The sequence below is a fragment of the Oncorhynchus mykiss genome, chromosome 2 (assembly GCF_013265735.2).
Source record: "Oncorhynchus mykiss isolate Arlee chromosome 2, USDA_OmykA_1.1, whole genome shotgun sequence".
Lineage (NCBI taxonomy): Eukaryota > Metazoa > Chordata > Actinopteri > Salmoniformes > Salmonidae > Oncorhynchus > Oncorhynchus mykiss.
In genome coordinates this window covers 38374028-38387502 of record NC_048566.1, presented here as the reverse complement: position 1 = coordinate 38387502, position 13475 = coordinate 38374028, and the positions used below count along the sequence as shown (strand labels likewise).

The 13475-nt window shown below is 40.6% G+C and overlaps 1 protein-coding gene across 1 annotated transcript in view; it reads left to right on the top strand.

Moving 5' to 3' along the window:
- The window catches only part of LOC110489131 (glutamate receptor ionotropic, kainate 3), a 115150-nt gene extending 106839 nt beyond the window's left edge, over nucleotides 1-8311 (top strand). Inside the window, exons 14-16 of the mRNA XM_021561718.2 lie at nucleotides 1945-2170; nucleotides 3337-3590; nucleotides 4287-8311. Of these exons, the coding sequence (XP_021417393.2) occupies nucleotides 1945-2170; nucleotides 3337-3590; nucleotides 4287-4679 (873 nt within the window). The 3' untranslated portion in view covers nucleotides 4680-8311. The remainder of the gene's footprint in view (nucleotides 1-1944; nucleotides 2171-3336; nucleotides 3591-4286) is intronic.
- The last annotated feature ends 5164 nt before the right edge of the window (nucleotides 8312-13475 follow it).

The following is a 13475-nucleotide window of genomic DNA, read 5'->3' as shown; positions in this document are numbered from 1 at the left end:
TTATTTTATTATTCTGAGTTTCGACTCAGATGCTGTTACTGTGGTGCTGAATAACACGTAAGGGTTTGCTGTTTTTCTGTGTAAGAAATGGAAAACATTGGACACAGTTCTATGGAACATGTTTCATGGACAAGGGAAAAGCTCATGTGTTTATGGCACACAATAGCAAGGAAAACAGATTATTTTACCCACGGTGATTGTCCAATTTGAACACTTTCAAATATTCTCTATTGAATAGTTCATAAATACCTTATGTAATATGTGTGCCTCTGCTAAAGAGTGTATCTTAGGAGTTTCCCCTGCCCTGACAATATAATTGAGGATGTATTTTAGTTGACTTCTCTCTGGCCCATTTGCTATTTCCGTCATCCCTATTTCCTTTATATTGTTTTATTCATATTATAGTGGCACTTAGTTTTTTTGAAAAGTGTGTGATAAATATTATTATTATTCATAATTTCTCAGCTGCTCTATGACCCGGTCAGAATATCCATCAATAGAATTTTCACCCGCATAATGATTTCCTGTGACCACCAAAAAATCCACTAGGTGAGAAAGAGCACATTAGTACCCGTTCTATTCCATAAGGTTTGATTAACATGGAGTTCAATGAGGGATTAGGCATGGTCCATGGAGTAACTAGAATTTGTGATTATACCAAATTAGAGTCATCAGTTGCCTATCCATTGGAACTACTGGCTATGGTGTAAACCAGGGGTGGCCAACCTTCCTCCTGGAGAGCTACTGAGTGTTCAGGCTTTTGCTCCAGCCCCTACTGAAACCTTATCCTACTAATCATCTACTCATCAGGGCCTTTAGTTCCTGATGGCTGCCTGTCTACCCTGAGCTATACCCATCTATTTGAACCTTCTCTAAATGAAAGATTGACAATTAGTCAAGAACTTGCTGTAAGTTCTCGGCACAGTAAAAAGTGGATTTTACTCCTTGAGCGTGTTTACTTTGATTAGTGACAGATATGATTGCATTGTTATTAGTCAGAGGAGACACAGGTGTCTATAATTACCTCATCAATTGCAGAGCTCAAGTGCCCTTCTCGTTATCACTGGGAGGGCTAACGAGCTCGACTGAAGCGGATGAGGGAGCTGATAAATACTGAAGAGGTCGGGGAGTAGCTGTAGATTTGTCAAATCACACTGCATGGAAGGGCACTATAGGGCAAAGTAAATCTTTGCACTGTAATCTCTGGCGCACTATGCTATCTTGAATCAGATGTACTGCATGTGTGTCACCTGCACCTATAAATAAAGTTTTTCACATTTTAACCGCCAATGCAGGAATTAAGTAACTAAAGAGCTTTGACGTCCTACCTATTTTGAAATGACTATGGTGACGAGACAGTCATTATCTCAAATTAGGTATGGAATAACATTTGGCCCCTTGTCAAATAGCATGCAATATCACATAGACAAACGCAAGGCTAATAGAGAGGAACTCAATTAATCCAGACTTTTTTCTTATTTCCTGTGGATGAAAATAGATGTACATTACCTCCCCGTACTAAAATATTGTATCCAGTGGCACAAGTCACTTCTTATATAAAATAAATAAATAGATGTATATGTGTCAAAGTAGATACAGTACCTGAAAGCTGTGAATGTTAAAGTGGCATTGCACAGTTTATTCCTTTTCTTGGAGCTCAAGGCTCCAATATGTTCCTTTATTCCTGCATTTACATACCTCGAGATGGAGAAGTGCGGGAAAAGGATAATAACAGCATGATAGGTGCTCAAGATTGCCAGATTATTTTCAACACCAATACTATGTGCTACAAAGATGGGGGCCATATGTGCAATGGGATCAACACACGGTAGAAAACATGTACATTTTTTTAAAGTACTGTTTAGACTCAATGCCCCTTTGACCAGGTGTAATGCACAAGCTGAGGTTCAACATTGATTGTACTTTCAATTCTTCTCCTTACAGAAATCAAAGGTGTCTACTTTTGAGAAGATGTGGGCTTTTATGAGTAGTAAACAGAGTACGTCGCTGGTCAAGTCCATTGAGGACGGCATCCAGAGGGTTCTGAAGTCTGACTATGCCTTGCTCATGGAGTCCACCACAATCGATTACATTACCCAGCGGAACTGCAACCTCACCCAGGTTGGAGGCGTCATTGACAGCAAAGGCTATGGAATAGGCACTCCCATGGGTAAGATGTAACAAAATCTGTCATTCTTAAGGATTAGCACCTTTTTTTGCAATTTTCGCCTAAAATGACACACCCAAATCTAACTGCTTGTAGCTCAGGCCCTGAAGCAAGGATATGCATATTCTTGGTACCATTTGAAAGGAAACAATTCAACATTTATTTTTTTGTACCATCAACTTTGAAAAGCAAGAGAAATTCCATAATGTATTATTCCAGCCCAGGTGCAGTTTAGTTTTTGGCCACTAGATGGCATCAGTGCATGTGCAAAGTTTTATTATTTCGCTGTAATAGCTACTTTAAATTAGACAGTGCAGTTAGACTAACAACAATTGAAGCTTTCTGACAATATCAGATGTCTATGTCCTAGGAAATGTTATTTTTACTTACAACCTCGTGCTAATCGCATTAGCCTACATTTGCTCAACGTCCCGTGGAAGGGACAAGAAGTTTTAATAGATAAAATAGGTTGATGGTATGAATACTCTCCAGCTCTCCATAACTCCTGCAACAAGCACCATCCCCCACTGATACATTGGTAGGAGGTGGTCCTCTCGAGCTGGACAAACAAATAACACATTAATTCTATATCTGTGCTTTCGATGCAGAGCATTTTGATGAACTACTATTGTATTTTACTCTTGTTATTTTTGTAATTTCTGGACAATGTGTGTATTGTAAAATTTTTGCTGCACTATTGAAGCTAGAAACATAAGCATTTCACTGCACCTGCGATAACTTCTGAAAAACTGTGTACGCGACCAATAACTTTTGATTTGATTTACAGTACCAGTCAAAAGTTGACACCTACTCATTCCAGAGTTTTTCTTTGTTTTTACTATTTTCTACATTGTAGAATAATAGTGAAGACATCAACACTATGAAATAACACATATGGAATCGTGTAGTCACCTGGAATGCATTTCAATTAACAGTTGTGCCTTAAGTTAATTTGTGGAATTTCTTTCCTTGTTCATGCTCAAAAATAAAGAAAAACCCTTGAATGAGTAGGTGTCCAACCTTTTGAATGTATATTAATATGCAATGACAACATACACATTTAAGCCATGTGTTGTGAAAACACCCCTGTGGCCTCTTCAGCGAGGTCCAGCTAGTGGTTTGTCTTATCGTTCAACCAGACTTAAGCAGACCTGTTGCTTGCCTTACAGGCTCTCCATACCGGGACAAAGTGACCATCGCCATCCTGAGCATTCTGGAGGATGGCCGTCTGCACATGCTCAAGGAGAAGTGGTGGAGCGGCAGCAGCTGTCTGGACGAAGAGCGCCGTGAGAAAGCCGGCCCCATGGGCATTCAGAATTTGGGAGGGATCTTTATAGTGCTGGCGTCTGGCCTGGTTCTCTCCGTCTTTGTGGCTATAGCCGAATTCATATACAAGCTAAGGAAGACGGCGAAACGTGAGCAGGTAGATATTAAACCCATGAATGTGATTCAAGATTGTTGATCAGTAATGTATGTACTTGATGTGATTATTTTATGGATGACATTGTTTGCATGATGTACAGTATATGTATTGGTTAATTTTAGATCCTTCACTTCCATTATTCAACTTGCCTAACTGTGCTTATGTCTGACAATATGAAAACAACTTTTAAATTCAAGCTGCACTCTGTTCATTTTAGTTCCCTTTATTAAAGGGATTTGCATTCCCTCAAATAATCCCTGTGCTATTTGGCCATAAAATAGAACATTTTATCAGGCATAATTGTAAATTGGAGCATGCCGAATTAATCTGTTATTAGTCATTGCAGATGTCAGAATACCATGAAACTCAAGTTGTAAATCGCAGATTGGAGTTATGCAACTAAGCGGGTTGTGTCAAGCATTCTTGTATAGTTAATGGAGTAAGAATACGGCTCTGTGTTCAATCTATCTGACAGAGCAGGAACAGTGCACATTGCGTGGGTTGCATGTGGTGGGGGTTGCAGTTTGACATGGCTGTCAGCGATGGGAGAGGAGCAACATACATGACTGTTTTGTGGCTAATGTGTTTTTGATTGTTGACACTCTTTGCTCTCAGAACCAATTAAAGCTAAGGCATTTACCCCCCATCCCCCCCCCCCCCCTTCTCTCCCCTCCTCCTCGCCCTTTTCGCCCAGAGGTCTTTCTGCAGTGCCATGGTGGACGAGATCAGACAGTCGTTCACCTGCGGGAGGCGTGTGAAACACAAACACCACCACCAGGTCCCGGTCATGGTCAAGACGGATGCAGTGATCAACATGCACACGTTCAACGACCGACGACTCCCGGGAAAGGACAACTTGAGCTGCAACACTGGGATGACCCCCGTGTTCCCGTGACGGTTTGCGCCTCCCAGAGAAAGAGCCTCCTGGGCAATGTGGAGGGCGTGATTGGTCCCGAAACCTGGGACAATGGAATCGAGGGGATTACCAGATTCACCATCAACCACAGCGGCATAGGGACACTAACGAAACATGGAACACTAACTCAACATGGTACCATCAAAATGGCAGCATCGGCGACACAGGTATGACAGCGTTCACCCATGTATTCCAAAAGAGACAGAAAAAGAGAGAGAGTGAGATGGAGGAGGAGAAGAACCGTTCCTGGAAAAGGAAACAACATCTCCAAATAATCTGTATTCAAGTCCGATGTTTACGTACGTAACACAAAAATACACTCACCAAGGAATCCTTGCTTGACAACAATGATTCAACCTTTTTATTGGACATATGGCATAAAGACAGAGTTGGCTTCATTGAGCATGGCAATAAAAGAACTACAGACAGACATGGGAAATTAGGTTTTGATGGGAGATCAATTATGTCACACATAGCACATCACGATCATTCAAAGTCAAAGTTCTGACTGATTCTTTTTTATCTTGTCTGTAGGTCCTTTGGCAGCAGAAAATTATGTTACCTCAAACCTTGTACAGACATAACATTGAGTCTTTGATTTGCTCTCTTTGAGTCACCGTCTATTTTGTGGGAGGCGTTTTTAAACGCCTGGCTTGGACCACCGGACTTCTATAATTCCACTAGAAGAAACACGTCCTTAGTACATGCAGATGACAGCAATGGAATCCCAACAGTGAGCAAATCCCACAGTAAGAGAGAGCATTAGTCACTCAGTGAACTTGGTTTGCAGATCTTTAATTGACGAAAAATGACTGTTCAACGAGAGAGAGTTGACATCACTGAAGCTATCCTGAGGTTTTAATGGGGAGACCTTGATATATTGGTAATAAATTACGTTTCCACATATTGTGCCATTTTGTTATTGTGACACAATGTAGGGCCCTATATGTTTGTGCTTCACCACATTATTTGTAGACATATGTTTTGTGGACATTAAGATAATCTTGTCCGTGAAAAAAAATAATAAGAACAATGAGCTAGCCAATTTCCAAAGATCTGCCCATAAAATAAAACTAAACATTGGATGTGACTGCTCATGCAAGTGCTTCATGAGATACTGTTCCCAAATTTGTAAATTAGACTATGTTAGAGAGTAATATCCATGGCCTTTTTCCTCTTTACAACACAGGGTAATGTGTTCCTATCAGATATAATAACTTTTGGGGGGGGGGCATTTTATTAATCAAACAAACAAATATACAATACTCTTGGCATAATGAATGAGGAGTGATTTGCTTCAACGTATTCATGTACCAAAATGCAAGTACAATAACACTTCAAGTTTACTCTAATTCGGCTACCAATGATAAATGGACATGAACCCCCTTTTACTTGTTGCACCACTAGTCTATATTGTCCTCTAAAATAACTACCTGGTCTCATTACTTTTTTGATATGTACATGTTGAACAACTGTACGATTTAGGGGTATAAACTGAATTTATTTCCTCATAAAAGCACAACATGGTTATGTTAAACCCAATCATACCGTTCATGTTTGAAGGGTTATGGTTAGGGTTATAGTCAGCTAGTTAGCTAGCTTGGCTAATTGGTTATCTCTAGTTGGTTATATCTGCCAATGTCCACTTAATAAATATTTCAGAGAAATGTGTCTGCATTGGCTTTGTGTTGTTAAAAAAACAAACAATGGCAATATAACATTTTCAGAGGGCAATCAGCCATCTGTTTCCATTTTGTGAAAGTGTCTCTACAATAAGGCCCCTCAGAAATAGCCATGTTATAATTGCACAGCGTCCATTGAATTGCTCTTGCTGCTTGCAATGAATTACCTTCTGACTGCTAAACAGATACTCTAATCTAGTAATATCAGTGACATGAAAGAAATGCAGAGAGCACAGTACAGATGTACAGGCTGCATAGTCACTGTTTTAAGCTGTTTGGTTTTTGGTTCTGCAATTGCAGGTGATTGTAAATGACTAGGTTTTGTATTGTGTTGGGCGGAGGACATTGGACAAGGGACCTTATGAGTAAGAAACAAATGCTGTCATCATTTTCAATGGTACTACATACTATTCCTTCTGCGTGTGTTTACTTTGTGGCCACGGCAACAGTGAATGTCCCCGGGACACGCACATTATTTTGCTTATTCATATTGCAGGGCCGATATTAAAGCTTTGTGGCAGCGTTACCGAACGCTACGCTACCATTACGGAAATGAGATAGGCTAGCTCTGAGCGGCTGATGAGACCCTTTTGATTTTTGCATTTGATTTTCATTCTGTACACTAGAGATAGATATCATTAAATGAATCATTATCATGAATCAATATCATGCTCAGATGATGAGATGAACAAACAGATGGAAGATCTGAAGTTTGGGTTTTCTGGGTTTATGTTGTCTGGAATGCCTATAAACTGTATATCTGCAATGAGTATTGAGCTGTAGGATGCTAGGAGTCTATATGTGAGCTGCCGGAATAGGGAGCTGAAGAGACAGCATACCTCTGTGAGGTTTACAATATTGATAAAAAAGACAAACTATCATGGGTTCCTTTTTCTCAACATTAACCATGTAAAGATTCAAGGGAACTTAAATCTGTGTGACTTATGATTGGTTTGGTAGAAACTCATTGTATAAATGTTAATCAACTCCCTTCTGGAAAGTAGAGTATATGTAGATAAGATGAACAGGAGAAAATGTATTTTGCTAAATTTTTACAGGTAAATGCATACATTTTTGCTCTCAGCCAAACACAATTTCTTAATTTAAATTAGGTTTCATAAGCCACTTTAACCTGTACCCCACTCCCACTTCCCCATCCTCCATATTAATTTATTCGATTGGAATGGATTATAATATATTATATTGGATTATGATCATCAAGAGTAGAATATTATATGTAAATCTTATTTTATCGCACCTAATATATTGATATGAGGTGTATGTGACGTTGTAATATTGAATTCCCCAAAACTGTAGAGGAAACTTCTTTAGAATAGATTTTGTATGATCTAGCTGGCTCTTTTCTTCTCTTTTGAAACCCATGATGCAGTTGGGCAAAGACTGGTTGTTACACTACACGTTAGACTGGCTTCCAGTTGAATTCTCCTTTGACTGCAAACAGAAGTTACTTTAGTGCTTTTTATGTTAATCCATATACTCTCTGAAATAATTGTGGTGAAAATGGATGTCAGTGATCCATTAATAAAACTATTTACATTTACTACCAAGATTTGAGTTCAGTTAATTCAATCAATCCCAATTATGAAGCATACTGTCTTTTTTAAAGCAAAATGTGAATCCAGTTATTTTTCAAAATTTTATGAAATCCAAGATAAAAATAAAGAAAAAAATAACATGTGCAGTATTTGCTATGAGTTAGAATGAGTTGCACTTTATTAAGCAATCAAAACAGTCACAGCGCTAGGTATTTATTTATGTTTTGTTTTGAGTTGAGCTGAATTGTCTACTTCTATCATTTGACAAGAAACCTCTCAAACAATAGGATTGATATGTTGGTGCCGACCGGGGTTTTCTTTGTGGACATGCAGAATTTCTATGAATATAGTTTTTTGTAACGTTTTGGAACATTTTCTGTTTACCTAATAACTGTATGTGTTAAGAGAATACCATTATTAGAATAACCAAGTAAAACATGGGGAAATACAAAATCATAGAGAGGCTATTGCGTTATTTTCTTTTTAACACTGTGAATAATTCAATTGTACAGTTTGCTGTATGGGTTATATGATTTTAAAGTTTTAAATAAAACATGTAAAACTATATTACTCTTGTTTGAGTCCTATTATTCAAAGACACTGTGTCAGCTGATAGACTAGATTCATACAACTAAACCTGAGAATACAACACTCTCTCTGCAGAACTGGCTCAAGGAGAACTTTTGTTGTATGGATCCATTCACTTGGGCTGGAATATCCCTTTGAAGTCATGCTTTACCTGAGTTTGCTCATACCGAATCATTGAAGTATAAGTTCACAGTGACATGAAAGACCGGAGGGCGCCACAGAGAAACATGTACATTTTGAAACCTGCTATTTACAATATTACCATTGTGACTTGCTGAGACATGCACATCAAGCAGGGAGAGTGGAGAGAGTAGTGCATGTTGGAGTGGTAAGTGACTGAGCTGTCTAATGTGTGGGGAGCTTCTGCTATGCGAAAAAGATGGATAGAGGCCTTCTGAAGAGAGTTAATCTGCAGTGACCGCATCGGAGACTTCAGGGGTAATTACTGATACACACTGAGCGATCATTTGTCTATTTCATGACTATTACTCAATGGCAAACATCCATACATGAGAGCATAGAAGCCTTCTTAGAAATGATCTCTTCTGCTCGTCTGTTACATTTAATGAGGATCAGCAAGCAGAGATACCTTCTTATATAATTATATTTACCTAGGCCTTGATAGAGCTTGCCAAGCATCAACCCTTATACTATCCCAGTAATAATCATCATCATCGTTTGGCTGCAGAACATTTGTATAAGCGACAGAATGCAATATTTCAAGAAAGGAAGAACATAATACATAGTCTGTCCATTGAATAATGGCCCAAGATACACTACATCACCAAAAGGACACCTGCTCGGCGAACATCTCATTCCAAAATCATGGGCATTAATATGGAGTCGGTCCCCCCTTTGCTGCTGTATTCCACTAGATATTGGAACACTGCTGTGAGGGGTGTGCTCAATTTTATACACCTGTCAGCAACGGGTGTGGCTGAAATAGCCGAATCTCCCCAATTTCGTGGTATCCAATTGGTAGTTCGTCTTGTCTCATCGCTGCCACTCCCGTACAGACTCGGGAGAGACAAAAGGTCGAGAGCCGCGCGTTCTCCGAAACACAACCCAACCAAGCCGCACTGCTTCTTGACACAATGCCCACTTAACCCGGAAGCCAGCCGCACCAATGTGTCGGAGGAAACAGCGTACACCTGGCGACCGTGTCAGCATGCACTGCACCCGGCCCACCACAGGAGTCGCTAGTGCGAGATGGGACAAGGACGTCCCTGCTGGCCAACCCTCCCCTAACCTGGACGACGCTTGGTCAATGGTGCGCCGCCTCATGGGTCTCCCGGAAGCAGCCGGCTGCAACAGAGTCTGGACTCGAACCCAGAATCTCTAGTGGCACAGCTAGCACTGTGATGTGCCACTCGGGAGGCCCCACAAATCCACTTAATTGAAGGGGTGTCCACATACACTATATATATAAAAGTATCGCAAAACAATTAACAATAGTCCACAAACTGTAAATGTCTGACTGGTGTGTGTCTGTGTGTGTGTGTTTGCATCTGATCACGAAGCAAGCCAGCAGACAGACCGAACTGCGACAGAGAGAGATTAACCTTGCTGCCGTGGAGATGCCAGACGTCGGTGTTAAAGGAAGCAGGGGAACCCCGGGCCTCGGCGCTCAGAAGCAGCTGGTGCATAATGAGCGATGGGCAGGGGCCTGCTCCTAATGGGAAGATTTATTATCTCTCACTATCAATTAATCCCTGCGGACAGGCAGGGGCCAGGAAGAGAGCATCAGGAGTACATAAAAGAGAGAGGGACAGAGGGAGGCAGAGATGGATAGAGGGAGCGAGTGGGGGAAATAAAGAGAGATGTGAAAAGATGTGAGAGGTGGTGGAGGGAGGAGTGGACTGAGAGGTAGTGAAATCAGAAGTATGTAAAAGAGGGTGAGAGGAAGGGATGAAGGGAGGGCGGGAACTGGCCATATGTAAAGAGAGAGATAGGAAAAGAGACATGAGACTCATGAGTATGTAAAAGAGAGAGGGATGGAGTGGAGGGGGGGCTGGCCAGATAAAGAGATGTGAAAAGATGCACAATTTGGAGGGAGCAGTGAAAGATAGTGAAATGAGGGGTGTGTAAAAGAGAGAGGGATGGAGGGAGGGAGGCAGTGGGGGAACTGGACAGATGAAGAGAGAGATCAAAAGAAACAAGTGAGGTGGAGGAGGGAGGAAAGACAGGTAGAGTGAAATGAAGATAAAAGACAGTCGGAGGAGAGTATGAAAATGTTATGGGGGATAAAGCCCACAATTGAGAACGATGCAAACGGGAGAGAGTAAATGATAGTGAAGGGTTAAATGTGTGTCACGTGAAAGTGTCGTAGGAAATTATGAGTAATAAGATGGGAACAAAAGGAAGCCAATGCATGAAATAGAAGCGAGAGGGAGAAGAGGGGAGAGAGTTGAGGAAATGTGTCAGCTAAAGTGAGAGACGGAACAGAGGTGAGAGATAAAAAGAAGCAAAGAGGATGGAGAGAGAATTGGAGAGAACAAGCCAGTGAAGGGAACAGGAGGAATAGACAAACAGAGAAACGATGTAGCTAAGTATAGAAGTTTTGTGGGAGTGATTAATTCACATTGGAACATTAATTCAGATAACAATCGCTCAAAAGGGCAGAACATTATACAATTTTTATGATTGTTAATTTAGTTATTTAATTGATTTAATGAATTAGTCCTCCCACTCAAAGGGATACATATTATGTCAAGCAAAGAGTTAAATATATTTCCCAGTGATAGCTTTTATGGAAGGAGGCAATATGTTTTAGGTGATGCAAAGTCAACGCTACCCTAAAATGTGCTAGCTCTGCTGTCAGATATAATACTCTGAGTGAACAAAACATTAGGAACACCTGCTCTTTCCATGACAGACTGACCAGGTGAATCCAGGTGAACGCTATGGTCCCTTATTAATGTCACCTGTTAAATCCACTTCAATCAGTGTAGATGAAGGGGAGAAGGTTTAAAAAGGATTGTTAAGCCTTAAGACAATTGTTTGTGTGCCATTGAGGGTGAATGGGCAAGACAAAATATTTAAGTGCCTTTGAACGGGGTATGTGCTAGGTGCAACGGTTTGAGTGTGTCAAGAATTGCAACGCTGCTGGGTTTTTCACACTCAACAGTTTCTCATGTGTATCAAGAATGGTCCACCACCCAAAGGACATCCAGCCAACTTGACACTGTGGGAAGTGTTGGAGTCAACATGGGCCAGCATCCCTGTGGAATGCTTTCGACACCTTGTAGAGTCCATGCCTGGCAAATTGAGGCTGTTCTGAGGGCAAAAGGGGGTGCAAGTCAATATTAGTAATGTTTCGTACACTCAGTGTATATTTACCCGTCGTTGTTTTTACGTCCTTCCTACTGTTCTTTAACTTATGTTACGAATGTAGACATAAATTACAGTAAATATTAATCCCCTCCACAATGTATTTTATACTAAAGTGTATCACTTCATCCATGTTTCTCCTTATGTTTCCTTTGCATAACATGTGAGGGCTATGTATATCTTTTGTAAAGTTGAGAAATACAGACATATAATAAACACAATATCATACTCTGTGCAATATGAAGCTTAATGCACAGTTTGTAAAGCTAATGTACTGTGTACAGACAATCTTTACTATTAGATTGATGTGCTCTGTTGCTCATGCATGGTTGTGGTGGTGTTCTGGCTGTAATGGCAGATGTCCTGCATTTCTCCCGATGACATTGACTGGGACGTTCCACGGGTGTTCCACATTCTGTCCTGCTCTCTGGGGTGAGCTGCCGGAGCCCCGCGGCCATGCACCATCGACCTGTTAGAGGGTGAGTGGAGCTGCCACAGCCCTGGCCGTGACCATCTCCCTGGGCCTATAGGGCGAGACCCATCTAAAATGGAGCAGCATTTTTTTGCTTTGATAGGGGCCAGTGTGCACCGAACCTTAGCATGGACTATGACTGCACAGAAAACCAAGCTCCCTACAGGAATATCTGGTTGTAACCTTGAAGGGCATGGCTAAAAAACAAGATTGCCCAGCGCTAGTATCTGAAGAATGTACTGTAAGTAGCTAGTGCCTTACTTGTTGAACACATAGTTGAAGGAGGAGTGAATTACAAATAAAAACTCTGAGTTAAACTTAAAAAGTCATGACAGATGAAAGGTTCTTGACTTAGTCCTGTACTGGCAAATGTCATTTGGAAGGATAGATATCATGAAAGGGCAAAACATTATGCATTTTTTTCATGCAAGCATAAAATCTAAACTTTGCCCACAGGTAAACAGCGAATATCAGAGGAACATCATCAGGAGATTGTAGTAAACTGGAATATCGGTATACAGTATTTCTTTGAAGTTTCTAGGCTGGTGCACATAACTAGCCTACTGTATAAGATTGGGCCCAGAACCAGTACATTTAATACTGGAGTGTAATAGAAGGTAGCTTAATACTTCTTGACGCACCCATCCCGTTAGCGGGATCATTTTCATCAACATCTGCTGAATTGCAGCGCGCCAAATTCAAATTAAATTACTAAAAATATTTCATTTTCATGAAATCACAAGTGCAATATAGCAAAACACGGTGTGTCAAATTTCAATAAAGCTTTTCAGCGAAAGCATACTAAGCGTTTATGTAAGAACATCTCTCTCAGTAGACAAAATATTACAAACAGCTAGCAGCCAAGTAGATTGGTCACAAAAGTCAGAAAAGCAATAAATTAAATTGCTTACCTTTGATTATCTTCAGATGTTTGCACTCACGAGACTCCCAGTTACACAATAAATGTTCCTTTCCTCCATTTGTTTGGCGCGTTATGTTCAGAAATCCACAGGCTCGAGCGGTCACGACATCGCAGACGAAAATTCCAAATAGTATCTGTAATGGTGGTAGAAACATGTCAAACGTTTTTTATAATCAACCCTCAGGTTGTTTTTACAATATATATATGTCAACCGGAATGTAGCTTCCTCCATAGGAGAGAGAGAGAAAATGGCTGTTGCGCATGAAAAACTCTGCTGGCACCCAGTCATCCACTGAAGCGATGGGTTTTTTCTCGCTCATTTTTCAAAATAAAAGCCTGAAACTATGTCTAAAGACTGTTCACACCTTGAGGAAGCCATGGGAAAAGGAATTTGGTTGATATCCCTTTAAATGGAGGCA